General features: G+C 43.4%; 2 protein-coding genes across 4 annotated transcripts; one reads left to right on the top strand and one right to left on the bottom strand.

The window, feature by feature from the left end:
* Positions 1–431: 431 nt before the first annotated feature.
* LOC110974578 (procathepsin L-like) lies at positions 432–3,613 on the top strand. Its single transcript, XM_087139989.1, has 7 exons — positions 432–587; positions 828–1,077; positions 1,200–1,346; positions 1,837–2,067; positions 2,288–2,453; positions 2,580–2,685; positions 2,834–3,613. The coding sequence occupies exons 2-7, from the start codon at positions 844–846 to the stop codon at positions 2,931–2,933; spliced, it is 984 nt and encodes a 327-aa protein (XP_086996115.1). The 5' UTR covers positions 432–587; positions 828–843; the 3' UTR covers positions 2,934–3,613.
* A 729-nt stretch (positions 3,614–4,342) lies between these two features.
* On the bottom strand, positions 4,343–26,966 carry LOC110976450 (uncharacterized). 3 transcript variants are annotated; one of them, XM_022229721.2, is made up of 16 exons: positions 25,902–26,964; positions 17,270–17,419; positions 15,494–16,035; positions 15,182–15,256; positions 14,006–14,855; positions 12,959–13,120; positions 11,469–11,633; positions 11,211–11,306; positions 10,614–10,706; positions 10,216–10,311; positions 9,832–9,927; positions 9,329–9,424; positions 8,309–8,404; positions 7,509–7,596; positions 6,724–6,849; positions 4,343–6,178 (listed from the first exon to the last, which is right to left on the bottom strand). In XM_022229721.2, the coding sequence occupies exons 1-16, from the start codon at positions 26,419–26,421 to the stop codon at positions 6,103–6,105; spliced, it is 3,327 nt and encodes a 1,108-aa protein (XP_022085413.2). In that variant the 5' UTR covers positions 26,422–26,964; the 3' UTR covers positions 4,343–6,102. The 3 variants fall into 3 exon arrangements, with proteins under 3 accessions (XP_022085413.2, XP_022085423.2, XP_022085420.2); XM_022229731.2 differs by lacking the exon at positions 25,902–26,964 and adding an exon at positions 21,504–22,139; XM_022229728.2 differs by lacking the exon at positions 8,309–8,404 and having other exon boundaries at positions 25,902–26,966.
* Positions 26,967–27,120: the final 154 nt, after the last annotated feature.

Raw genomic sequence — 27,120 nt, 5'->3', positions numbered from 1 at the left:
ATCAAAGAAACGCAAGCACGCAATCATTGTTTACAGGTCCAAAGGAGACGAACCTCGTGTTCCATCAAATCCAGTACTTATGTTTGCAGAACAAGGTCCTAAATACGGGGTCAATTGACAACATTGCTTTCTGTGCGCCTTGTTGTCATACAAGCGCAGTGCCTGGTGGGTATTACTGCCATTCTGAATGCAACAGGAAATAAAAATCACACCCAAAGCAAAATTCGTTCGAAATAAAATCTGTCCTGGAATTGTCCAGCTGCAGGAAAGTGTGGATTCGTTTTAATCGGTGGATAATCGGTTTGATAAGGAGTTCACTTAAGTTCCTTGTTTCACATTTGACAAATACTTCCCCATAATTTATCACAACACAGCACGTCATTGGTAAACAAAGTGGCCATGCCTCTATTTCTGTTTTAGCCCATAAAGCTGGGTATACGTAAAACTTAAGCAAATACTTGAAACTCTGGATGAATAGCTCGCGAATTCACGTGATGAATCGAAGATAACTTGCTGGACAATTATAGCATAAAAGCTGCCGCTTTTGAGAAGGCCGTATCATTTTGTTTTCTGTGATCGAAACACGAGTAAGTTTGTAATAGTTTGTTATAATTTTTCGTGAGATTTGATGTGGAATAGTTCCGTGGTAGGGGTCTTTCTTCCTCACTTGTTGCAAACACATGTGTAGGGGGAACTTCAATAAAATCAAAAGACATATGTAGAGAAATTGGGGGGAGAGAACATGATTTGAAAACGGCTTAACCACCTCAGTGGTAATTGCATCTTGAACTGTTTTACAGAAAGATGTCTTTTTCTTTCCGTAACAGGCTCAAACCAAGCACCATGAAGTTCCTGATCCTTGCACTGAGCGTGGCTGTGGCTCTAGCTACCAGCCCCGACCTGGACCAAGAATGGAAGATGTGGAAGGACAACAACCAGAGAGTGTACGAGGCTGAAGAGGAGGAGTACCGGCGCTTTGTCTGGGAGTACAACTACAAGATAGTGACCGAGCACAACCAGCGATACGCCCTGGGGCATACCTCCTTCACGATGGCCATGAACGAGTACGCCGACTTGGTGAGCAAGATTCCCTAATTCTTCGAAACTCCTTGTTCAGAAAAATACAGTTCCAATTTATTCTAAACCTTTAAGATCACACATCTTAACCAGCCTTTCTCTACTTCTTTATTAACACTTAGACTAATGTTGAGTTTAGAAAACAAATGAATGGTTACCTGATGCGGAAAACGCCTTTAAAGCCGGCTAATATTACCACGGATACCAGCGACCTCCCTACCACCGTAGACTGGCGAACCAAAGGCTATGTCACTCCCGTGAAAAATCAGGTATTTTGTAACCTCTGCTCACCATCTTTAATCTTCAACCCCCCCCCGAACAGAGCATACGTGTATGATGGACAAGCATGGAAGTCAAATCATCATCACTGCGGTGATCTTTGTCACATTTTTCACCACTGTCATCATCATCATTCTAATCATTCTGAACCTCGTCATCTTCACCTCACACCACGGTCACAGGCTTTGAACTCATCGGCATCATTTCAGTCAGCCTTGTTTTAACTTCAAAAAAGCTCTCAATTCTATTCTGGTCTCTTGTACATTGCCACAGCTGTCATCATTCCCTTTCGTGTTTTCTGTCCATCAACTTCGGGCTTTGACGGAATTTTGTTGTGCAGACGAGTCTTGAATGTCATTGACAAGGTCTTGAGAAAAACCAGTTATGAGAGCCCAAACCCCTCCCCCCTTAAAGTGCAGCATAGTTATTAGACCGATAGCGGCTAACTCTGAATACCCAAACTCGTCCTGATTCCGGCAGGGTCAGTGCGGGTCGTGCTGGGCCTTCAGTGCCACCGGTTCCCTGGAAGGTCAAACCTTCAAGAAGACCGGTAAACTGCCCAGTCTGAGCGAGCAGAACCTGGTGGACTGCGCCAGGAAATCCTCGTATGGTTGCCACGGCTGCGAAGGGGGCACTCTGCAAGGGGCGTTCCAGTACGTCATCGATAATATGGGAATCGATTCTGAAGCATCTTACCCGTACGAAGCTAAAGTAAGTGAGATACGAAATTTTATCGGAATTTCAGGGTTACGCTCAATATCGAGGTCAAAATGAGCATAACGGCAATCATCTTTAAAAGACGCTTTGTTTCCTAAACAGTCATTCTTTTCGTGAGCAATCATCCTCTCAATTAAAATTTTGATACAGCTGCAGGCTTCGGCAATAATATTGTAGTACATCACTCATGGTTTATGGATTGGTTGATTATTAGGATGACACGTGCCGCTTCAGTCGTGCCAGCGTGGCCGCTACGGACAGGATGTACACGAATCTCCCCAGCATGAACGAACAGGCTCTGCAGAGAGCGGTGGCCACCGTGGGACCAATCAGCGTCGCCATCGACGCCAGTCATACGTCCTTCCAGTTGTATCACTCAGGTATTTCAATATAGATTCCTGGTTGACTGGTTAGATGGCTCAAGTAAGGTCGATCAAGTAAACCCAGGGGTTTTCTATGTGACGGGTTACAATTAATTCTGTGTCTTTCCTACAACCCAAATGTAGGTGTCTACGATGAGCCTAAATGCAGCCAGACTTCCCTCGACCACGGCGTACTGACCGTAGGTTATGGCGTAGAGGAGGGCAAAGACTATTGGCTGGTCAAGAACAGGTGGGTAGGAGGACATCCTCTTTATCGTGACTGACACGACTTTATGACTACTAGGAGAAATACCTTAGTTGCTTTCAAAGTGTTCTAGCAATCCATTAAGAGTGTAAGTTTTCAAGTGCAACCTCGTTCTCACTTTCTCTCCTTTTAGCTGGGGCGCAAACTGGGGAATGAAAGGCTACATCATGATGTCTCGCTGCAAGAACAACCAGTGTGGTATCGCAACCGACGCCGTCTACCCAACTGTCTAAACCAGCGAACGAGCTCCCTTTTTTACCTGAAGAGGGGGACGTAAAGAGTTGCTCCAAGGATAAACTTTAACAGTTAAACCAATTTCGAATGATAGATTCATTATAAATATCACGTCTTCATATCGACTCAGCATAAAACTTTAAAGTTTTCAACCTGAAAGAGCCTGGGTGGAATCCCCCTCCATTAACATTTTTCCCGATATCGCTGCAATGCATTTTTAAGGCGTTGATCCTTTAAAAGTTTTAGAGTACCTCTTTACGGTCATTTTGACAACAATTTCGCAAAAAATCAGACAAACCGTTCTTGCGCAGTGCGCATTTTTCGGAGACGGGTCAGCCCCTCAAACATGTATACTCTTTCTACTGCATTGCTCATTTCACGCTGGCTGGCTCGCATGTAGCCATGAACGTCAAATGACCGTAACAGCAAAACCGTACGTTTGATCAAGTTCAGGCCTTGCATTTGTAATGATAAGGTGTGTCTTTACATGCATGCCAAGTTTCCAAACATTCTATATTTGTTGTTGCATTGCAGTACAACTGATTACAACCATTTTGCACCCAGTGATATCAGTATTACTCAGTGTACAGCTTAGTTTTTGACGCTTCGTTTCGCATAAATCTTTAGTTGTTGACGGTTCGAAAATGAAGTAAAAAGGACACTTGTACCGTTTAAAAGAGACAGTCTGGGCAGCCTTATTTTGTTTTTGTGATCCTGTGTGTTGATTTTGTATTTTGGTTTGATTCAAATGATTCCAGTGGCCTGACGTGACTACTTACACCATCATACTGAAAGTCTTTGAAAAAGTATCTGAAAACCCACACAAACTTTTAAGAAGTTCTTCAAAGCTGATAAATTCTAATAAAATATGATTTCCTCAACATACATACCCAACCATACGTTGGCTAAAAAATTATTTCATGTTTTTTGGGTGCATTTTAAAAGATTTCATATTCACTTCAGAAAATCCAGCCAAAATCTAAATTTCATCGGAAGTTTAAAGTGGGTGAGAAAAACGAAGATTTTTGAAACAGAAAATGGGGACTTTGATAAAATTTCACTATAATGAAATTTGAGGTCAAATATTGCTCCAGCAATTAGGCATTCTATAAAGTGCGTTCCATTAGGGGCCGTGCCTGGTTACGGCTTATCAACAATATCGTCGCAGCAGTTCTCATACCCTGAATGTCCTCTTCCTTTTCAATGCTTAATATTCCCAAGTGCATGCACCTTCGTGTAACGGAACAAAATTCACATTTTTGTACTCAGAAAGGAACAAGGAATCTTATGATATAGGTTTGAAGGTATCCCCTTCGAGTTCTGTATGTCAAAATATAGAATAAAATGGGATTGGTCCATTTACTGAAAAAAATGACCAGAAACGGAGAAAAGAGAAAAATTCTCACCGTTTGACATGCGATAACAACTTCGAGACTCTTTACTTTCTTCTTTGGTCAATAGATGTCAGCATTTTCCGACTTAACACTCAACAGAGGGCAGTATTCTTTGAGAAACAGTAGGCATACATTTCTTGCATTTGGGTTTCGACAACTCAAATTAGCCACGCTCGGCGGTCATGTCAATAGTCACGCTCTCAATATTTTTGATTTCTGAAATTATTTCGGTATGTCTTTGCCTTTCTGTCATAATTTTATGAGAGGGAAGCTTAATGAACTAGTTGGAGTGACTCGAAGCCGAGATAGCTCTTTGAGACAGAGTAGCAATCCTCTAAAAAACCACTTAGTGTTTGGCCAGAATAGGAAATGTTAATATCGCGGTACCTCTAACACTAACAGTGCTAAACATTTTCTATATTTAGGTATAATCATGTCCTGATTGCAAAGGCGCATCTAGACTGTAACTACAAAATAAAAGTTCTGTAGGCTTTGGGAAGGAAAACACGTGTAAGTTGATATGAGAAACCACTTGTTTTGAAGTTGAACACACATCTGGAATATCAACTTGCTTATGATTTGAGAGAGCGCCAATAAATTTGCCTAAGACTATTCATACTTTATCAATGCAAATCTGTCTTGATATGTGAGATTTATAGAAATTCCAGCCTCAAACCTCTAGAACAAACCCGCTCTCAGACGCAGTATTACAGAAATACTGAGATTAGAAATACTTGATAATTCTCTTAATTACACATTAGATATCAGTAAATACTATGAAGATACAATCATGTTGCTTTGAGCTGCTTATTTTACTTGTTGTTTTGAAATAAAACTTGCCCCTTTTGAAAGATTAATTTAAACCGAAATAGGTAGGTCTAAATCAATCGAAGGTATTTTTTGCTAAACTTGTGTCAATCTGAATTTTACAAGGAACATGCGTGCGTCCTTAAGGGCCTTGATGGACAATCGCATTTCGTAATTTAGACTGTAGTGGTAGTCGTAAAAACTGAAAAGAAATTGTAAAAGTTAAAAATACTTTAAAAGATTAAAGTCTGCTGATTATCAACGTGTGCACAAAATTGTAGCTTTCCATAACCAGATAGCGCCACGGTGGTTTTTCTTGATTTCGTTTCCCCCTTGGTACTTAAAAACAATGCCACACCACGTGCGTGACGAGATGCAACCATGCAATTTAACAGCAACGCCCGTGGCACTTCAATTGTTTCAAAGTTTTATTTAAGCTATCAGAAAATAACGCACTCATTAAAACGTATCAACTGCAGAATGCCCTGAAACACAAGTTAAAAACATCAGATCAAACACTGACTAATACATGAAGAGACTTTAAGTCTAAAACGTCATCCAGTTCAATTTAAAAAGTTACATTAAACATTTCCCTTTAACAATGTGATTTTACAATTCACTAGATTTTAGTATCATGCATTTCATTTTTTTAAGTCAAAGTCTGCCGTACAATAAGTTTAAACGCAGCAACGATCAATATAATCTTGGAGAGTAAGGGGCAAGGAAGAAGTCTTGACGGAGGGACTGGTCTCATGGTACCGATTCGCGGGGTCGAGAGAGGGTGAGGCCGCAGTCAAAGGCCAGAACTGATTTGTCTAGGAATCGGCTGTAAAGCTTAAAGTACTACATGTAACGAAATACTCAGCGGGTTGACTGTAGTCGGCATTGTGGCATACCAACATGTGGCTTGGTATTTTCACACCCTCCCCTTCTGTGATTGGTCGTCGCCCCGCCTTCCATCCTGGCTTCACTGTCCGTTAGACGCGCATTCCCTGCGGTAGGATATTCGGTAGAAGGTTCTATAGGCAGCCTCATAACCCATTCTGCAATGCAAGCACAATCACAAAAATAGCATTTCTTCTTGACATTATTCCAAATTTGCGCCAGCATACCAGTTTTGGGGTTGCCTCCTGTTTCGTATTGTTTTAAAGACTTAACCGACTCGACACCATAACTGCGGTAGCACTGCACCCACATGTACAGCTTGACGCGCGCGTGCATTTGGCAAATCGGGCAATGCCCTACTGGTCAAAGAAGTATGTGACACACGCACAGCGCCTGTCCACGAGCGTCGCACAACCGCAGTAATGGCTTCTTGTGCGGGCGATTCACAATAGTGCGCCTCCAGGAGTTTGCAATGTGTGGACCAATCACAAAACGCGAAATCTGTCGACAACATGCGCGTTTGGAAAAAGGTCAACAGATTTCGCGCGTTGTGATTGGTCGACGCGTTACAAACTCTTGGAGGCGCACTATTGTGAATCGTACGTATTCTGGTTGTCGAATTACACAACAGGAATTGAATTTGGAGACATTTTGATCGTTTACTGGTAAAAAAAATGAAAATAGGGATTATTGAATGGTTTACCTAGTCTGTGTGCAAAGTAATGGTTGCCAGTAGCCACATCGCACCTTCACAGTCCGTGCAACCGGCTTGACGTAACTCCGCTGGTAAGTGACTAACGAAGTCCGTAATTTACAGTGGTGCCTCCTCCTATAAATTTTAAACACACCAACTAACAAACGGATTCAACCTTGAGTGTTTTTTTTCCATGTTTTCATTTCAAATTTGACGCTGTGGTGTTGTGATCAACATCTTAACCTGAGGTACTTCAGTTGGAGTGCGTTTCAATAGAACCCTGATATAAGTCCTCACAATGACAATTTATATATTTATTTATATATTCTTCCAACAACGCATTTGGCGCCAATACGGGCGATTCACAATTGTGCGCCACCAAATCTTCGCAACGAGTTGTGATTGGCTAATGCGTTGCAGACTCTTGGGGGCGCACTATTGGGAATCGCCCTATTATATTACAGGACGAATCGACAGTTAAGAAGGCAATGAAGCAATGTACAATTTTAAAGGTGGGAGGAGAACCCGGATAAATATTCCTGGGGAAAACCCAGGAATCAGGCAGGGACTGAAAACCAACCCACATGCTGACCTAGACGGGATTCAAACCCGGTTCGCAGAGGTGGAAGGCGAGGAAAGACCCACTACACCAAATTGACTCCCCAAAATAATAAAATAATGTGTTAAAAATCTGTGTTTTGTGTTTTCATCATCTACCTGTACTAGCGCTGGGTAACACAGTTGACTCAGAGATATGTTTTCTTTTTTATGAGCGTAATCTTTTCGTGCCTTACCTACGAGATGGTCGAGTTCTTGCAAAATTTGAGGGCACTGGCGGGCTTGGCTGGTTCCCTCTGGATGCGTGATTTAAAGTTTTGGACCCTGTTGAGAATTGTGCAAAGGATGGTACCGGTGAAATACTGGCCACACTATTCATAGAGTTTAAAGGTATTGTAAATGAAATGTACGGTCATGACAGTGTTTTCTACAGACAACTCTGTCAGCTGAGAGTCGTTGATTTAAACATAATAAATTTAAAGATGGCCCATGCAGAGTAATACCTATGGGAAGAGAATGTATGTTGTTAAAAGACAGAGCTGGTTCAAGATCATACATTGTCATTTCGTGCTGAGAAATCAAGCTCTGATGACGCATGAGGGCGCCAGTCTAGATCGCCTAATGGCAGTTTGATTTGATTTCATTTTGTTTAAAAAAGCCCTGGATAAACGACACCAACTCCCGAGATCATTGGGAGATAGAGCCACCGGCGGCGAAGCAATTTTCGAAGGGGGGGGGGGCAGTTGTTAGACCATCAGGCATCGGTCATTAATAGCTTGATCCATTGAGCTCCACCCAATTATAGGACTTGCAGAAAGTAGGGGGGGTGTAGCCCCCGGTCGAAAAAGTGGGAGGTCTCTCCCCCCCCCCGCTTCCGCCGCCAGTGGATAGAGCACCAGGCGAATCAGAAAAAAAATGCCGGCAAAGCTCACGTACTACGTGTATTCTCAAATGATCGAAATCAAGCGCGCCCACTTGCGAAATTAAGTGCGCCCTCTGGCGTCATCAGATGTTTGTACTAATTTTTTGTCCTCACATCTCTGACAGAAAGCTCCTCCAAATCCGGCGGGACACGTGCAACCGTCTGGGCCAGAACAGCGCCCTCCATTTCGGCAAGTTACGCGACAGTAAGCTAAGGAGGTAGGGTGGGGTGCGGAATAGATACAAGAGGGATGGGGAAGTAAAATAATTCGAAGCGGGTGTTCACAAATTGGAGTCGATTCCTTTCAGCTTCGATCCTCTATTTAGGAAGGGATTGAAAGGCTATGATCGGTTCAAATAAAGGAAAACGATGAACATTTATGGGGAAGTGTTAAAATCTCGTACAATCGTGCCAATTTGGCCAAACGTACATGCAGTTTTGTTGGCCCATATAGTATCCAGCCTGTTTTTGTCATGAAAGCTTATCGGCAAGGTTTGTTGGACTCTACTTGATACATGATGTACATGTATGTCCACCTTTCTTCATATCAGACAGTCAATGGCTGCATCCGAATCTCTTGTCTAGAGCTAGGTCTAGGTCTTCACTCCATTAGAAATGCGTGGAGACGCGTAGACAATAGACCCAGCCGTAGCTCTGGATGCCCGTTTCGGACACGGCCAATCTCTAATACGGGCGTGTCACAATAGTGCGCCTCCAAAAGTTTGCAACGCGTTGGCAAATGACAATGCACGAAATCTGTAGACCCAATGCGCGTTTGGAAAGGGTCGACAGATTTTGCTCGTTGTGATTGGCCAACCCCTCTTGGAGGCGCACTACTGTGAATCTCGCGTATTCATTCACCATTCCAACTACTTGTTCCTCACCTGGACGAGTGGTCGGTTAAATTGTCAATTAGTCGATTGATTAATAGATGGATGGTTGCTATTGCAGCACCAGTTTTTCATCTGTCTGTGTGTTTGTCTTTATATCCCGTCCTCTGGCTGCCTGAATAACTACATTTTTGCCTCGTTAATTGGTTCCTAGTTTCTGTTTTTTTGTGGCACCACACAAACAATAGCCATTTAATTTTGAAACATACACGGTTTTCACTTGATGTCATTCGAGCTGTCTTACCTATTTGACAAGTAGGCCCTCTGTAAGCGGGTGGACAGCGGCAGAATCCAGGTCGGACACACCTTCCTCCATTGGAACAAGCCGGTGCGCAGATTGCTAATAACGGGAATATAAAATTCATAGAGTGTCAGACAAAAATCTGTCTCGCAAGAAAGCGACAGATATTCACGCAGGTGAACTTAATATTACTTGATTGCAGCATTGAGATCAAACCGACCCCTGGTATAAAAACCGCCGGCTTGCAGCCGTTCGTGGTTAGCATATTATTTTTTTTACCTTTCGTCGGTTGAGACATGTTGACACATCCCTGGTTGCGGCTTTCTTTAGTTTCATTTTTCTATTTTGTTCATTTTTCTCCCGCGTACAATCGACAACGGCTTCAATGGAATCGGGCAGACGGGGGAAAGGTTTGAGGTTTTCTTGAGCATTTAATTACCTAAAATATATTTATTACCTACATGACCAGGAACTTAATCATAGAGAGTGACGTCATGTCATCCTACCTTGCTCGCAGTAAGTTCCCTGGTATCCCGACCTACAAGAACACGTATTGGCGCCAATGCAGGTACCGCCATTTTCGCACGGTCGACTGCAGGCAACTAATAAAGCCAGAAAGAAATCGACTTCAAAATCTGTAGGTGAATGATCCTCACTTATCAAAAAACTGTCAACAATATGGGCGTTTCACAAAGCGCCTCCAAGAGACAGATGTCACACACTGTGATTGACCAGTCTCATGGGAGTTATAAGCTGCATCCGAATCTCTCGTCTAGAGCTAGGTCTAGGTCTTCGTTCCATCCGAAATGCGTGGAGACGCGTAGACAATAGACTTAGCCGTAGCTCTGGAAGCCCGTTTCGGGCACAGCCATATTTACATTTTGCCTCACCTCTCTCACAAAGTGAACCAGTGTACATAGACGAGCATGCACATTCGTTTGGTGCAACGCAGGTCCCGCCATTTTGACATCTCGGGTTGCAGACGGCTGTTTCAAGAAAGAGAAAGTGCATCATAGTTTAATTGAAACAAAAATAGTATCAATTACGCTTATGACACACTGCGGCGCCAAGTACTGGCTTAGTAGAGTATGCATACAGGAAAAAATTAACAATTTAAATAAAATAACGAAATGGGCAACATTTGAACTCTGGTCTAGTTCGTAAGCTACTATGACGCAACATTCTGCTCTGATCAACCCCAGCGTGTAAATGAAGTTTTGACAGCTAGTGGAAAAGTCATAGGTGTCACATCTTTCCGGGCAGGAGAGCTGCTGGGTCAACGACTCACGAGTGCATCTCGGTGGTGCAAAGCCGCTCGGGCACTGACAGTAGTTCTTGGCCACACATTGACCCCCGTTCTGACAGGGATGACTGCACAATTCTGGGGAGACAAGTAACAAATGGCTCAAGATAACCCACTTGCACAACTTGCAAACATTACGAAGGAAGCCCTTTAACTAGATAATGATGATAAATTTGGTGGCCTTGGCAATCCGAGTGACTTAAGGCTAAAAATTCTCCGGGATGTTTTCTGTTTCGTCCATTTGGGACATGATACATACCTCGTAAAATTATGCCATAAATGGATTGTTAAATGACTTATATTTGTTCGCGCTGGGTCTTCACAAACATGTCAGAGAGGGCAAGTTTTGTCAGACAAATGAAACATGGAAACAACAGGACAGCTTTCACTTGCGACAGACATAACAGCTTCTCCCTTCAGAATCCAAAGATGCCCACACTTTACATAGACATCCCAAAATTGAAGGACAACAATGCCAAGCCACAAACGAGGAATAAAATGTTCGATTTTACTCAGGGAATTCTCAAGGATCGTTTTCAACGGAACATTAACAAGCAAAGGGCAAAAATCACCAATCGTTACCAATTTCACAAGTATCTCCAAGGTAACCTGTAGGGCAGTTGCATTTTCTGTCCAGACCGCACACGCCACCATTCTTGCAGCTTGGGGTGCAGACATCTTAGGTGAAAAGGCCAAGAAGAATACAGAAACGATTTTTTTTTAATGGGGGGGGTGGATAAGTCTCCAGATGGAACTTCTTTAAGTAGATATTTATGCTGCTTGTGTGTGTATTTATTATTGTGTTATCGTTTTTGCTGTTGGTTTTTTTCTTCTGGTTACCATAGCAGTGCCTCCTGTGGCACCTCTGTCTCTCCACCACAGTCTTCTGGCCACTCTCGCATCCTGGCACTTCTTTGTTGTCATAGCAATAAGCCATCCTCATCTCAACCCCGTCCCCGCAAGTTCGGCTGCACATGCTCCACTCCGACCACTTCAGTGACGGTGCTGCCAAACACAAGGGAGGGAGTCGCAAACGTATGATAAAAAATCACGTGGAGGAAAGCTAGGCAATCAGCCTTTGGCAATACGGGCGATTCACAATATACAGTGCGCCACCACGAGGTTGTTGCTTTTGCGTAGTGCATTATGAAAAATGGTCGACAAGTTCCGTTTGCCGGCTACGTGCGGGGAACTTGAATCATTTCCGGTGTTTTCAGGGCAGTTTTAATTAATCCTCTCTGCTTTCTAAAGTATGGGATGTCCCAATCTATCAATATTCAGCAAGTTGTCTACTGAAATATGTTTAAATGCAAATCAAGCAAGGCGCTCATGTTTTGTGGACCTTAAACTTGAAAAATAGCATCTCTGTGGTAACATCTGGATGGCACACTGTATTATCAATCATCCCTTTTAAAATGGCAAGGACAGAGTTCATAATTCAATTAGTAGCTGTCGAGTGATTTGCTGAATTGGTAACTAAAGAGCCTTATACGGGTTCAAAACTCTTGCTTAGAGCACAATTCACGTTTTCCTCTTTCAATAATTCCCTCATAATTTTACATCAAAGAAAACCACAAATCTCTCAAGGGAGAAAAATTATTTCCAATTTCAACTATTTCTGTGCAATAATTCTGCACTTAGGAATTTCAAGTATGCTGGCCGGATGTCGACAAATTGTTATTCATGCGGACAAACGGCTCCAGTTTACGAGCGGTACTGATTAACGCTTTCCTGGATGGACAGCCACTTGGCATCTCAGCCCCAGTGACGGATGTTCAGACACCTACCCAATTAATGCTGCAAAGATGCTCCCGATAAGAGGATTTTCTCTCTTCCGCAAAGAACTTGACTTTCAGTGGAAAACATTATTTGGGTCAGACTTTATACTAATCCTCTCTTAGCTGCGAGTTTCTTCTTGAATTTCCTGTACTAATTTTTCTAGGTATGTATTTTTCAAAAGTTCTGACATCGCAGTAGATATCTTAACCTCGCATAAGAAGGGAAAACAAGTTTCGATGTTCAAATGATAATGTAGCGCTTCGTCTGCAAATTGACATCAAGGTACGTAACCCAGTTGCCATTTTGTTTTACTGTAAAAGTTACGAATGTCTGGTCACTTTATAAAAAATACCACGCACCTGTCGAGATAAGGTTTACTGAGGATACTGGGTCAATGTTACCAATACAAGCACTAATTAACATTAATAGACAAACAAGGAAAGGTACAGGAATACACAGCAAATAGCACAGACTCAGCAATGGGAGATACTTAAGAAAAAGTACAAAATTATGATCTCGTCGATTTCACCTTTGTGAATTTTGATGCTCACCTTTGCAGTCGCTTAGGTGACACGTCTGAGTCTGCGCCGTGATCCCCCGTCCAGTCTTACAGTCCAATAGTTTGGATCCCGGGTGACAGCGAGAGAAGCGATACCGAGTACCAGTGCCACACGTTCTGCTACACGTGCTCCACGTGGACCAGTTTTCTAAAACTAAAGCAACCGTAAATCTGTTTGCGACATGATTTCAAACTATTATACTTAATCAATAACTTCAAGTTCTAAAGTGAACAGTTTCCACAAGTAATTCACAAGCCATTTCAACTGACCCAAAGCGCCTTTAGGCAAGGTGAGCGGAGGACTTCCTCGCAATCTTAAGGTTATGAACATTTCGAAATTTATCGAGTTTGATACCTGCTTTTATCTGCTTGATACTAATAACTAGTCTTTTTTTTAAGTAAGATGGGTTTCTATTACCTTCATTGTTCCGCCGAATGAAATCCACTAATTGTGTAAAAATAATCTGATATAACCTCTAACACTTCAAGGAGAGACCATTATCGACAGCCGCAGACAGCAAACAACGAGGCTTGACGAATACTAATGGCTCGATTAGCCCATCGTAAAATTAACGCAAAACGCAACAGCACGCAACTGGACCAGCCGAAGTTAAAGTTGTTATTATTGTTACTGATATTCATTATTATTATTAAAATAATTGAAAAGGCTGACAGTTATTGTTAGTACTACCAGTTAGTATTACAGATAAGGAGTGAGTAACGAGTAATGATTCGGTATGATTCGATTTGATTTCGATGATTTGGTTTCCATGCAATATGTTTGTTAATCTGTCAAATCAATGGGACGGTTACGCAGACGTACCCTACGCTGCAATTTTCCAGTTCTATAGTCGAGCACCGCTAGATCAATTGCGCCTAATTTCATCCATATGAAATCAGCGCTCAAATACAAAAATCTCGAAGTTCACCTGTGTATAGGCCCAAAGAAACGAATTTCACCAGTTTAACATTTAAATTAGGAAACGATAGCACTCCTGTGGGGAACCACAAAACAAGGAATCGGCTGTCTTAACGTCACCTTCTCCGGCCTCTTCATCGCTTCCCGGTTCGGCATTGGGTAGCCGATGTCCAATTTCCCAGCTGTCCGGTCGGTGTGCACTCTCCAACCTCAACTTAATTGTTGGAGCTTTGGTGGGCTGTGTTGTCGTGGGAACAGTTGTGGGTCCTAGTGTGGGAAGTGTTGTTAGTAGTGCAGTGGGTCTTGTGGTGGGTACTGGTATTGCCACAGGTGTAGTCCTGAGAATTGACGTGGGTTCTGTTGTTGTAGTCGTTGTTTTTATGATGTGTGTAGTCGATTCAACTGTTTTCAGATCAGTCAACGTGGTTGTTGTTTCTAAAAATTCTTTCTCAGTGACAATATGTCCGGGTGACTCCTCATCGTAAGATCTCTTGGTTTCATGTTCAGTGTTACTTTCAGGTGTACTTGACGGGAATGAGCCCGTGTCCCTCTCTGGCATGGGCAAAATGTCATTTCCGCTGTCAAATTTAATATCTATCGGCTCTTCCTCTATCGGGCTCGACGGATCGCCGCCGTAATTGGCCAGCGAATTTTCGAAAATTTCGACAACGAAGTCAAAATTATTTTCGTTGTACAACGGTGCTGCTGTGCTCGTCTGACCATCGGACAATCCTGGGGTGATGGGTGGAATCAACTCATGTTCTGGGGCCAGTTCGACGTCAGGTGCGCCTTGATTGGTGGATTCAACGATATCTTGGGGAAGGATGGGCGTGGTGGTTGGATCCTTTCTTGTGATTGGAGGATCTGGCTTTGGCAGTGCGCCAGGAATCGGGATCACAAGTGGAGTGTCCATACCTCCGTGGAGATCGCCAGTTATGTTCACGGAGGGCCAAACAGATTCTGCCAGGAACTTCAAAGATAAAGCAGAAGCTTTAATTAACGTATCAGTATCTCATCAAAAAATAATGCTAACATCAGTTTCCTTATCTATTTTGGCTGCGGCTTGTTAGGACATTCTAAAGGTTTCATGTCTCGTGACACAACGAAATTCCTCATGCTATAGACAAAATTTCCTAAGGTATTCCACTTCTGAAAACGACCATTTGACAAAAGGCCAGTTATTATGATCGTTTCTAACAAACTATGAAGTTTGCTAATGACACATTGACTTGTGCAATTACCGGTTTTGAATAGGTATGCCACGTGTGGAGATAAAATCGTTTGGGAAACACATACCGTTCCCACTGGGGCCGAACACTGTAAAGCTGCTGCATCCGGATCGGCAATAATAGCCAGCTGCTCAAGATCTCCCTGGGAACGAGGAATACATCAGTCACGATACAGAGAGATAATAGCTATGACTATTCAGTCAAATGTGTAAACATGAAGTGACATGATCTGATAGGTTAAAGATTTTCGTATGGTGGTCATCCAGCGTGTATACGGTCTCTGAGGTATGATTAGGGTCACAACTAAGGGTGTGTGTTTATGGTGGCTTGTGGGGTAGCAGAACAAAAGGATGTATTATTTGTTCACTGCCTAGCCTACCTCAAAGTACATGTCAATCATATTCGGCTTTGGATTCCCGATCGAGATATCCCCCGATCCGGATTGGACTCGGATCCCGCCCCCTTCCTCCTTCAAGTCCACCTGGTACTCCTTGGTGCAATCGGCGTACAAGGTAACGGACTTCTTTCTCACGCTAAATGCTAGCACGTTCCACTTCCTCTTCAGCACCGTGTACTCCCCGAAACTGACGGCGTCGGGCCGGACCTTTCCGGTGGCCTGGTCGCGCCGGCTGTAGACCAGGGCCGGGGAGGAGCTGAGCTGCACGCCGAGCTGTACCCCGCCGTCTGGCCCCATCACCAGCATAGCGTACAGGTAACCGTTCTGCTGGCTAGAGAAGTACCGCGGAGGCTTGACCACCAGGAGGATGGAGAACTCCTCCGGGAAACCTTCGGGGTAGACAGTCGAGATAGGCAGCTTCAAGATGGCATTGGAGGAGATGTGGTACGCCCTCCTTCGGGGAGACCTTCGCACACCGGGTGGAAAAGTCGATAGGGACATTAACTGCAGAAGATCTTTCACATCTGCCAATAGAAGAAAACAGAAAGATACGTTTATGTTAAAAACGCATAATTGATATTAAGTTACAAATAAACTCGATAGTTGCGGCTTACAATTAGTTCATAGTTGCTCAAGCTGTGAAGAGACAGAAGTGTGAAAGCAGGCCAGTATCTTTCATTGTTACATGACCTATGACTCTTCAGTGCTATTGGTGCATCGCACTTTTTCAGCCTATTTAGGAGAAAGCTAATGTGTGTTTTACAGGGCAAATTACTAATTCGTCGTTTAATTGTCAATTATTTCACAAGAAGCTTCATTCTGCTTTGGAGGTGAAAACAGCTCAGTGATTGAATGCGTTGATAACTTCGGCAAGAAATTTGAATATTTTCATATCACAGCACAGCATCAATCGCGCCAGACTTGTGCGCAGAATGTAATACCCGTGTGTTACTGCCAGAGTCCGCAGTGCCCCTTATGTTGACCTCTGCAGAGCTGCAAATCTTTCAAGAAATCGAAGCCGCATCGCCCTCTGATTATATCCAAGACTAAGAATAGCTTTTTAAGACCAACTGAGGGGAGGTTTGAATCTGTCATTAGCTGGGCAGATAGAGGAAGACTTATGATACGAGGCATTCCGTAGCGCATGCCGATGGGCAGGAGTTGTGTACACGGCCTCCCCAAGTCGATACAATTCATTTCTCATCTGGTTTCCGATTTCCTCGGGTTGAGTCATAGATACATAAACATGCCACGAGATTGTCATTTTTTTCGGAATGGTCAGTCGGTAACGTTCGCATGTGGTGGTGATAGCCACGCTTGAGGTCTAATCAAGGTTCTGTTTGATTCTATTCACGGACTGTGTCAATTTCTTGAGAAATATTTAGCATAATGCACCGTACTAACGTTGCAACAACTCCATTTAAGAACCCCCCTCGTAACGTTGGCTTGGGTGGCGCCATCATATGTCATATCATATGTTTCGGTTCTCCCGTAGCAGACATAATACATCAATAAAATCCTAAAAAGCTCATAACTGTGTCTCATTGGATGCTGTAGGATTAACCTGCGGCTAGTTTTCCTGTTCATGGTAGCGCCATTCAGTTATTACAGTACATCAGACAATCGCTGTCTTGGTCCTTCAATAAAACTTACATTCAGTATGAGAAAAGATAGTTCTACGTGTGATTGAGCACAAGGTTACCAAGTACATCTAGTGCAACCATCCACAAGGAGCCTGGCAACGTGACAGGGTCATACCTTGGCATTTGAAGCTGTTACAATGCCGTCTCTGCTCTGCTGCGCCTTCGCAGGCGTCTGGCACGTCTTGCACGCACATACGGCGCCTAAGCTGTACGCCATCCCCGCAGGTGACCGGGCAAGGCGTCCAAGATGCCCAGTCTCGCCATCCTAGGTGTAAAAAGACATGAAAAGTAGCCAGTTTAGCATTTCCTGCGGTATTTCGTAGATCTTAGCGACGATCAATGACTTACACAAGAACATCTGAATTTGATTCATTGCTATACATTACCGATTACGCATCATTCACTTTTGGTACCAACACGCTCGTGTATACCAAGTTTTATACCGGGAAATTCACAGCATTGTTCAACGTGTGAGGCACAGCATTAATCCCATCATATTCAGGGAATCTGATAAGGATATTGATATGGATAGCCACTTTGACCGGATCAAAGGATGCCTTCCAGCGGGGACATCGAGCAGAAAGCACGGTGCTCTCATCTCAAACAGAAGTGGCAACCATAAATTATTTGGTGACGACAATTTGTCTTTATGCCTGACACTGTTTTTCCTTTGCATGGTGTGTCAAAAGGATTTGCATTTCTGTGTGGTCCTACAGATTGACACTGTCCTGAGTCGTTTCTTTTTATATTTCTCTATCGCTTTTGCGTATGACTCACATCTACTGTGAATAAAACAGCTAAAGAAAACACGCGTTTAAGACTCACACAGTTACAAAAAAGTCCTTTGATAGTGAGTTGGTTAAATTCGAATTTTACTATTTTCTCATTCGTCGCATCTCCAATAAATCCCCTTATGAAGCCCACCTTCACCGTACGGTTGTTGGTGGCAACGCTCAACTACGCGCTAAAACTGTTTTTGTTTTGAAGCCGGAAGTTTCACAAATTTTACGGGTGACTCACGGTATTTGGGCGCTCAAGTCAAGGCACTTTTGTTCATTTAATTCCCCAAACAGGCCCACCTATTGAAAGTGCAACAGGTGAGTCGTTCTCGGTTTGAGACCCTCAGGAAATATAATAATAATGAGTCCACTAAAAGATGTTAAAAATAAACATGCCGTTTTCTCTGCAGCCGTGAGAGGACTTTTAAAAACGGGTCAAGTTTGGAATAAATTGCGATCACTTGTCGAGTCGATGGCACCCATGGCCCATTAGCGCCCTTTAGCAAACACCGTGGCGACCCCTTACCCCCCTGAGGCCAAGGCCACGTCAACATCTCCGAAGTGAATGATTAAAAAAGAGAGGAAAATGTTGAGGTTTCTTGACATCAGATTAGGCTCGCTTGCCCCCCTGGGAAGTTCGCAAAACCCCGAGAGCTTATGCTATTAGTATTAGGGATCCATACGCTGGTGTGTTACCCACACGCTCGTCCTGCCTTATTCGTTTCATCCTCAGTAAATGAGGATTCTCCGGGCCAAGGGAAGAGGTCGAATTTTGTCATAGCAAAAAAAAAAAAAAAAAAAGCTAGAAAGGCGACATAATCTGATGCTTTGATCAGGATGAAATATCTGGTCCAAGAAGTACATTAATCAATCAATAAAAAGAATCCGTCAAATGGAAAAGTTCTCAAAAGATTTGTCAAGTAACAATTCGAAAAATCCCCTGGAAAGCCTCTAAGTCTGTTGGGCCTCTGCCAAGTACAGATAATCATAAGTTCCTACAACTCCAAAAGGAAACCATTTGTAAACGTTTAGTGTAACCATTAAGACGGCCATTCCTCTAGAATTTCATTTAATTGAAACACGACATAAAAGTAACATGTACTAGTTTTGCCACCAGTAGTTTATTAACGTTCAATCTTCGATCCAGTACAATAAAGCGAAATCCGAATGCCTCAATTCGGACTGTCTTCCCTACTTTTTAAAGGCACTGTACAGCTATACCTTAGACGAAATGTTTCGGTAACGAAAAAGCTGATTACCCAATTGATTCTACATAGCCCTTTGCTGCATTTCAACATTTCCAACAAAAACGAGCACTCCACGCTACCCGACCCCTCAACCTCACCGTTTATTTATCATGGTGAGGACTGACATGACCAAAGCTATACAAACTACTCTCCTAATGACGCAGAAAGGTATGATGAAAATGTGACATTATGCGCGATGTCAACGACATTGCACAATTAGACCAGGCGGGCTTGGAGTACGTGGTTCAAAAGACAAGAGCATTAAAAGCTTCAAAAAACCGTCTGGTTTTTTTCCTCGTGGTTTGTGCGAAATCATAACTAAATCAATGTGAGATATCGGAATGATCTGAACGATTTGATCCACGTACTTTACTCGTCTTCTTTTGGAGCTATTTCCCACTCAAAATGGTTTCTTTAAATGGTTTTTGCTTAATTTAGATGTAAGCAGATATGCCCAAGCGGACAAGATCCCCGGGATACCATAAATCCATACCAGTTGCCTTGGAACCCGTAAACACGCCAGTCGTTGTCCAGTACTTTAATAAACTGCACTTTGTATGCAATAATTCAACCAATAAATACATGGACGTGTACCATAGTTCTCTCTGTACAATGGCCGTAATCCACAAGCAAAGCGTGATTTATTACGGGGGCGCTGGGACAAATCTGCAGAGCGCTTGACCTTTAGCAGGTGTAAGTCCTCCATTCTTTAGCTGTTTAGAGGTGTAAATTCATCCAAACCACTGACAAAACTAGGTCTTTTTTTCAAGGGCAAAAGACTTAATTGTCCGAAATTCATCCAATCAATTAATGACGTAGTCTATAGCTTACAGTAGGGTACATTTCCTGTATCTTTCCGCCATACTGTCTTTCCCTCTCATGAAAATCTCACAATACTACTACGAATTATACAAGGTAAAACATGTACAGTGTTAAACGCAAATTAACAAGGTTGCACCCTACTTACGACTCGTATGCATTAGCAGTGGCAGCCAAACATTTATCTTTATAATTGACTTCTTTTCCATTTCTTTTGACAAATCACCAAGCTTCTGGTAAAAGAAGCAGGCATAATGCTGAACATACCTCAGGGAATTCAGGGATAATTTAATTTCCTTAACTACAACTTATCACTATTCCGCCTCGAATTTAAATCTGAAACTCGCTGCTCTTTGCAAAGAAACATCGATGAAATCCTTAACTTTAATTGGAGGATATTCTAGAGAAATCTACCAGAGGAAATTCTTCTAATGAAGAACAAATATCCAGATCTCATCATTTAACAAAGTAATCCCCCATATCGGAGATGGAAATAATGCTTTAGGGGAAAAAGCCACTACAGAGTTTCAAAGCAGCGTAACGTATCTTGCCCAGAGATTAAAGGAAATGTGCATCGGATATTCAGCTCAACTTGTTTTTCGCACATATTTCTCTTTTTTACAACAACACAAACAAAATCTAAATTTTTTTTTAACTGGAAGTGAAAAGAAGGTGATAGTTTTTCAATTCTTAGACAATACTCTCATCAACGTATGCAGGAGGGCGCTATTTTGATGTGGTCATAGAGGGCGCTCCTTGACAAAAGAGCTCAAGAACAGTCAGTCTCAAAATCATCCCCTAACAATAGTGTGAAGAATATGGACCACCGGTATTGTTAAAACAAGCTGTTTCATTAACAACGATAACAACAACAAAGAGGAACCTGCCTTCTCCTCCCAAAAAAGAAAATGTAGGAAATAATGGTATATTAAACTGTGCACAAAGCTATGGAGGCACTCATCCTGGCTTATTCTGGCTAGGTAAAATCATTGACATCACACTTTGGCTCATGAATATGGGAAAAAATCAGTATAAAATTCAGACTGTTGAGATTTCTCCCTTTTACAGCTGTAAAGGAGGTTTAAAATCATTATAACATGTAAATAAATCTGTGCTTCATATATCAATCATAAAAATCCTACAGAGCATATTAGACATCCCTCTAAAGACAGATTAGACCCACGCTCACTTTTCTCCATCCACCTATTGTGAAGGGCTGTTGAGGGCGTTATACATATACTTGGAAATAATTTCGTGCCTTTTTAATCTCCTAGGAATGACGCACATACCGGAAAGAACAGATACAATGTATTTTACCATAGAATAGCACCCTTGCCAGCCTAAAGCTAACAACTTTGTCTTCTTGATCGGCGAGAGACAAGTAAACAAACAAACGAAGAAACAAACATCTACTCTGGGAAACCTTTGAGTCCACCCATCTTTGACAATGAGTTTTGCGGTGGCCATTTTGAAGCTATATCGTAAAAATACGACGAAACAATACCTCTAATTGTGGGTGACGGAATAGACCTCCGTGCTCTGTCAACATGGCGGCCGGGTCGATGTCAAACACTGCAACACAATTCTGTCAGAGTCGGCAGCATAATCGAGATATTCCCGGCGAAGTGAAGAGCTGCACTGCGTTGGCCTGCACTCTTGGTGAACCCACTTAGTGTTTGCCTTCGATTATCAAATTATTGACAGCGAATCTGACAGCTATCAGATGTGTTTATAGTATACGTGGCGCGGCTTCTGTTTCCAAAGACTTCCTATGTACGGTCGGGGCTTGCTTTCAGCAGTTTGGGACCGTCGTACGGCTCCTTTCTGGCACAAAAGTGACCACATTCACGATTCCATGGTAGACCGTCTACCAGCCATGCCACCACAAGGAGTGCGCAAAATGGTGGCCAAGACGACCGGGTGGCTTAATTCTTTTGAATTATGGCACCCGGAGGAATTTCGGGTCAGTCTGTTGTAAATAGACATCATTTTGTTTCAGGCAGAAATTGAATAACTTTCCTAGACCAAGAAGATCCCGATCTGGCCTAGTCGTGCAAAATTGGAAACAGCTGAGTGAAAATGTATACGTGAGTGAATTTCGCCCATATTAAAGGCGCGCTACAAATGCATGAGTTCTAATGCAAAAATCACAAAGACGTACATGTAGATGAAAGCTTCTGTTTCATATCCAAGTATCGAATTATGCATGGATTTGGGTAAAATATGGAATCAGCATTGAAACTCTTCTGAAGTTGCGGCGCAATGCAATTGAAAAGAAGAAAAAGCACCTTCAGGCTTGGAATAATCTTGGGGTGGTATTTAACTGTGAAAGCTTTCGTATTGAACGATGTTACCGGACGTGAAAATTCGTCCACTACATTGCATGAGCAGAAACGTGCCCAAACTTGGTATTGAGGCTCCCTGAGTAAAGCACTAAGAGCAAAGCAGCGCGTCCGACATGGTGAGCCCCTACCAGAGACCGTCCCGTGAAGCCGGACCAAGGAGCCCGCCGGGCGCCCGGTGATGTCGGCTCTCGGCGCAGCTGGTCGTGCACCTTGACTTAAATTCCAACGCTGATGCCTCCCAATTTAATCCCGTGGGATGTCGAGCAAATAATGGCTTAGTTCACGCGGTGTTGGCTGATGCTCTGGTGCCGTCGTGTGACAGCTGCTGAGGGCATTTCGCTCTGGCCCTCATCCAGATTATTTAATGTTGATGTACTATAAATCGGCGACACAGCTCTAGCCATCTGAGATGCGACATTAAAGGCAACTTAAGGTCGTCCGCAGAGCAACTTTAATACAAGTCCCTCCAAAATTAAAGAATATATTGGTGAAAGAATTGCACTTTTGTTTTCATGAACACCTTAAAGAAAATAAACTGAGCATGAACTAAGAAGAAGAAATCAAGTGGTAATTCCTATTTCGAAAGCCTAAAAAAAAAAAACGAAAGAGAAGCCATGATAACAGTGTAGCGTAAAATCGTTGCACAGAAATCTGGGGTAAACTCACTTAAATGTGTGAGAAATCAATAACTGCCATCTTCATGTCGACCTGTGGGATTCGAACAGCGCATCACAAAAGATGGAAGGCAAAGAAAGTTGCACTGTGCCAACCTAGCTACCAGGAGAAGCTACTTTAAAGTTTACGGGCATTGCCGACAGGTATTCTGAATTAAAACGAATCCAAAAACGTAGATATTGTTCATTTATCGCCGAGATCAACTGAAGAAGATTTGGACGGCTTGAAAATTTTCAGGAATTCATTTCTGCTGTAAGGGACAGTAAATCTGGACCAAGTTACTGATGAACGGAACAGGAAGAAGTGTCATTCTTTAGCATTGGTACTTATTATTTGCGTTTGACGGGACATCCGAATAACCAGTCACTTTGTTGGTTACTATTATTAATGCAGACCGGACACAGAGACATTGTTTCCATCTTCTTCAAATACCAACCGAACACACAATTTCCTTCGATATCTCAGGGGTTAAGTGAGGTTGCTTCCTGGCCACATCACTGGAGTTTTGTGAGTTCAGCAAATCAGGAAGGTAGTTCTCTGTTTGCCTTCAAGCCGTGTTTTGCCCGCTGTGTGTCGTCCCCTGTGTAGAGTCGAGTATGTAACGGATTCGAGGTGTCCGTATCCGTGACAATGCCGATAAAATTGACCCGTACCCACGGGATCAGAGTCGCCCTGGGGGCAATGAAAGAGGATTTGGCGGTCAGCATCGGGCAACGAGAACTGTCTGTAATGTCGTTGTGTCTGGCAACTGTACATGTACTTCAGTTAGTTTTTGTCATGCATGGTGTGTCGCATTTGGAAAGCGTCAGGCTTTGACCTACAACAGAAGAATTTTTTTCTGTGAATGGAAACGAAGCCCCTTGCTGACAAGCCTGTCGTGACTGAAAGAAATATCATAGTTGTTGGCGGACCTTTCATAACTTTGCGTTGTTTACTCAAGTGTTTCCAAAATTTCTCCATTGCTTTGATTTCCGTTTCATTTTTATTTTTCACACGCGTCAAATTACTCACATTTTAAGCATGATCTCTGTCAAAGTCGGGTTTGAAGGACGGCGTGCTCTGTTAACAACTCCAGCACCTGTGACGTTTGTCTGACTGCGGGCGGTCAACATTGAACCTAACACTAACTGGTGGTCGGAATGTCCCGCATGAGCTACCGTCGATTCCTGCTGTTCATCAATTTAATGAAAAAGAGAGAGCGGCGTTTGATGAGGCATCAAATGTGAGAATCAGCGCAAGTGTTCGGCAGATAGGAAGCTAATACTTTCGTGGAATGGAGTCTTGGGTAGATTGCCAACAAATCCATGGTGTGGTGTGGCGTGTCAATCAGACGGCAGTTCAATGCCGTGAGAAGCTAGGTGACTACATGCCGCGACGACATGTTAAAGTCAGGCAAGGCGAGACTCCCCTGCCAAGTACAGTCGCCGTTTGCATCCGGAGGGCGAACTGCGCCTCGAGGTGACATCAGTTAGTTGGATGTGACGGGCCGTGCAACATGTAGTCTCCAGACCACGGCTTCGCAAGTTTTAAAAAGAAGGTGATTCATTAACGAAAAAAGAAGTCAGTCTTTGGCACTGCGACCTGGACCTCGAGACATCAAGATCACGTCGCGACTCTCTTTGGAAAACAAAAACAAACAACAACAACAACAAACACTTCAGGGGGAAGTGATAAATTAGATTGGGAATTATCTGCGATCTTGAGGGGCAAATTTTGAGGTCATGAACGTTCTCTGAGAAATGGGAGCTTTTTGAATTTACGATTAAAAAACAAGGCTGTTTATCATGAAACTAAGTATTACGGTGTGCTGCATGCTGAAGATATAAACAGTGTGGGTGTGTGTGGGGGGACTAGTTCTGTCGTCAACGAAAGGCCACGGTCACATGAGAATTTTCAATGGGTCCAATCAATTCCCTCCTTTCCCTTTTTTTTCTAGATATGTCAGGAATTCGGAAAAATTGAAATGCCCGGGACACGAGAGAACACCGTGATGCTCTTAGCAGATGTCCATATCCAGTGGAATTCGATAGTTAAGAGAGCCCCAAATTTCAAGGCTGAAAGCCAAACTTATACCAGAGAAAGGAAGTTCCCAAGGAACCTCACCGGGACAGACAGAACGCCAACAGCCGGTCTGCCCCACAGAAGAAAGAAAGCTGTTGTCCGAATTTGACATCTTGATTACTTTCCGGTGACTGTCTTATAATGAATGCAAAGTTCGGTTCCCTTTTATAAAACAGGCCGAAACAGGTGTTACCAAAGTCAACTAAACGGGCAATGGGCAATTTTGCCTACACTTGTGCTGCACGTTGGTCCAAAATGATCAACCGCCTAACGTATGAGTGAAATCTCCCCCCCCCAAATGGTAAAATTCAACCATCGATCGAGGTGACCTCGTCGGGTAAAAGGACACTGTCAGATATGATCTTGTCGTGACAACTAATTTTTACATTCACTCAAGAGAAAAAGAGAGAAAGGTGTCTCCAACTCCCTGTGGCAAATGATGACCCAGAACTCTTACACACTCCCAACTACAGGAGACAGAACATACATGTACATTAGGGCATTTCCATACCTGAGAGGGCCTTGGAACATTACCTGAAGCCCCAAGAGCTGATATTCCCGGTGCTGGTGATGGCACAGTGCTCATTTTACACAAAATAGCTTAATCGGCTAACTCACTACTCAGTCCCCCTAAAGACTCTGGAGTCACGCCCACCTTCCTCAAATCAAATGAAATGTCTTCCCATGACTCAGTATTCCCGACAAATGTAAGTGGTTCTCATTTTGTTGATAGTATTTCAGGTATAAACAATAACTTTACAACTTTCAAACAGGTGACAGGAAAAAATAAAGTCAGGTGAAATTGTTTTATCTGTACTCACCAACAACTCTATGCACCTTTTTCTCTTGTTCGTCGTCAAATTCCACGGCCGCTCCGAAGATGTCATCGTACCTTGCAATCAATCTCATACCGTCTGTCTCTCGCCCGCTCGTCATGGGGACGGCGGTCAAAAACATGATGTACTTCTCGTTGGGCTGCACCTCGGCACGGCATCTGTCCCGTGACCCGAAGCCCTCGATCAGGTACACCTTCGCGAGCCCGTCTGCCTCCTCGCCAGTCAGAGAGGAGACTTTATGGAAGTACGGGTAGCCCTTGTAGACCTCGTTGACGGCGACCTCGGCCGAGTAGACACCGCTGCCGCCGGGCGGTGTCAGGGCGTGGTCCCGCAGTCTCAGCACCGTGCCGGAGATCACCACCGGGGCTAGGACGGTGCGGTTCTCGAGCGATTTGGGTCTCCAGTCTCCGTTCATCATGACGCAAGCCTCAACTGGGATGACACGGAGAGTGCAAATCGTGCACACAATCCAAGCAATAAATACAGTCCCAAGTGCCCAAATCATCTCCGTTTAATGTGCTCAGCCTTGGTTTTCTAAATATCAATTTATTCCCTAAAATTTACACAGAATATTATCCAATCAATCCAGAAAATAGGCAGTTTTAATTCTCGCGTGCGACATCTGATGGTGATTGAATCAAATTATACTTTCATGATTCGATTTGAAAGAACCCTCGTGACAAGATACATCTCCACCATCCCCGAGACGCCACAGAATTGTCGCTACGCACGGCCGGCGTTCGCCTGGTCGGGCACAGCTAGAGAAGTCTGCTCCCTCCAAGAATCGGCAATTAGTTTTATACAGATGCAGAGCAGAGTAGCGAGGAAACCTCCACCGGAAGAAATGACAAGGCAACGGCTGCAGGATTTACTCCGCAAGCCTGGGACTTGTACAACGCAGGCAAAGGATTAAAACTCGGTCGCCTGTGAAGCTGTGAAGCTGCAGGACACACAGGCTGGTATCTGTTAGTGCGTGCACGCCAGCGTGCAATGTATACCATTTCTTTTCCACGCCGATTTCTTCCAAGTGCAGCTCTGACACGTCAAGTCTACACGTTCGCGGATGGATTAGCGCAACGCTAGTTCTTATTCATAATGTCCTCCCGAAGAAACCTGACGTCACGTCACGACAGCAGCATCGCCCGTGTCACTGCGTACATGCACTTCCCGCCCACACGACCAGGTTTTGACTCCCAGAAAAAAA

The sequence above is a fragment of the Acanthaster planci genome, linkage group LG08 (assembly GCF_054643075.1).
Source record: "Acanthaster planci isolate LZ-2023a linkage group LG08, COTS_SCS, whole genome shotgun sequence".
Lineage (NCBI taxonomy): Eukaryota > Metazoa > Echinodermata > Asteroidea > Valvatida > Acanthasteridae > Acanthaster > Acanthaster planci.
This window is presented reverse-complemented; position numbering and strand designations above follow the sequence as displayed.

Bases quoted from the DNA above. Each gene is read 5' to 3' on its own strand.
- LOC110974578 (XM_087139989.1), top strand. From the start codon at position 844: ATGAAGTTCCTGATCCTTGCACTGAGCGTGGCTGTGGCTCTAGCTACC. The intron at 1,078-1,199 runs GTGAGCAAGATT...ATTAACACTTAG, and splicing joins TGAACGAGTACGCCGACTTG to ACTAATGTTGAGTTTAGAAA. The intron at 1,347-1,836 runs GTATTTTGTAAC...TGATTCCGGCAG, and splicing joins TCACTCCCGTGAAAAATCAG to GGTCAGTGCGGGTCGTGCTG.
- LOC110976450 (XM_022229721.2), bottom strand. From the start codon at position 26,421: ATGATTTGGGCACTTGGGACTGTATTTATTGCTTGGATTGTGTGCACG. The intron at 9,928-10,215 runs GTGAGGCAAAAT...TGGCTTTATTAG, and splicing joins TGGTTCACTTTGTGAGAGAG to TTGCCTGCAGTCGACCGTGC. The intron at 9,425-9,831 runs GTAGGATGACAT...TCCCGTTATTAG, and splicing joins GGGAACTTACTGCGAGCAAG to CAATCTGCGCACCGGCTTGT.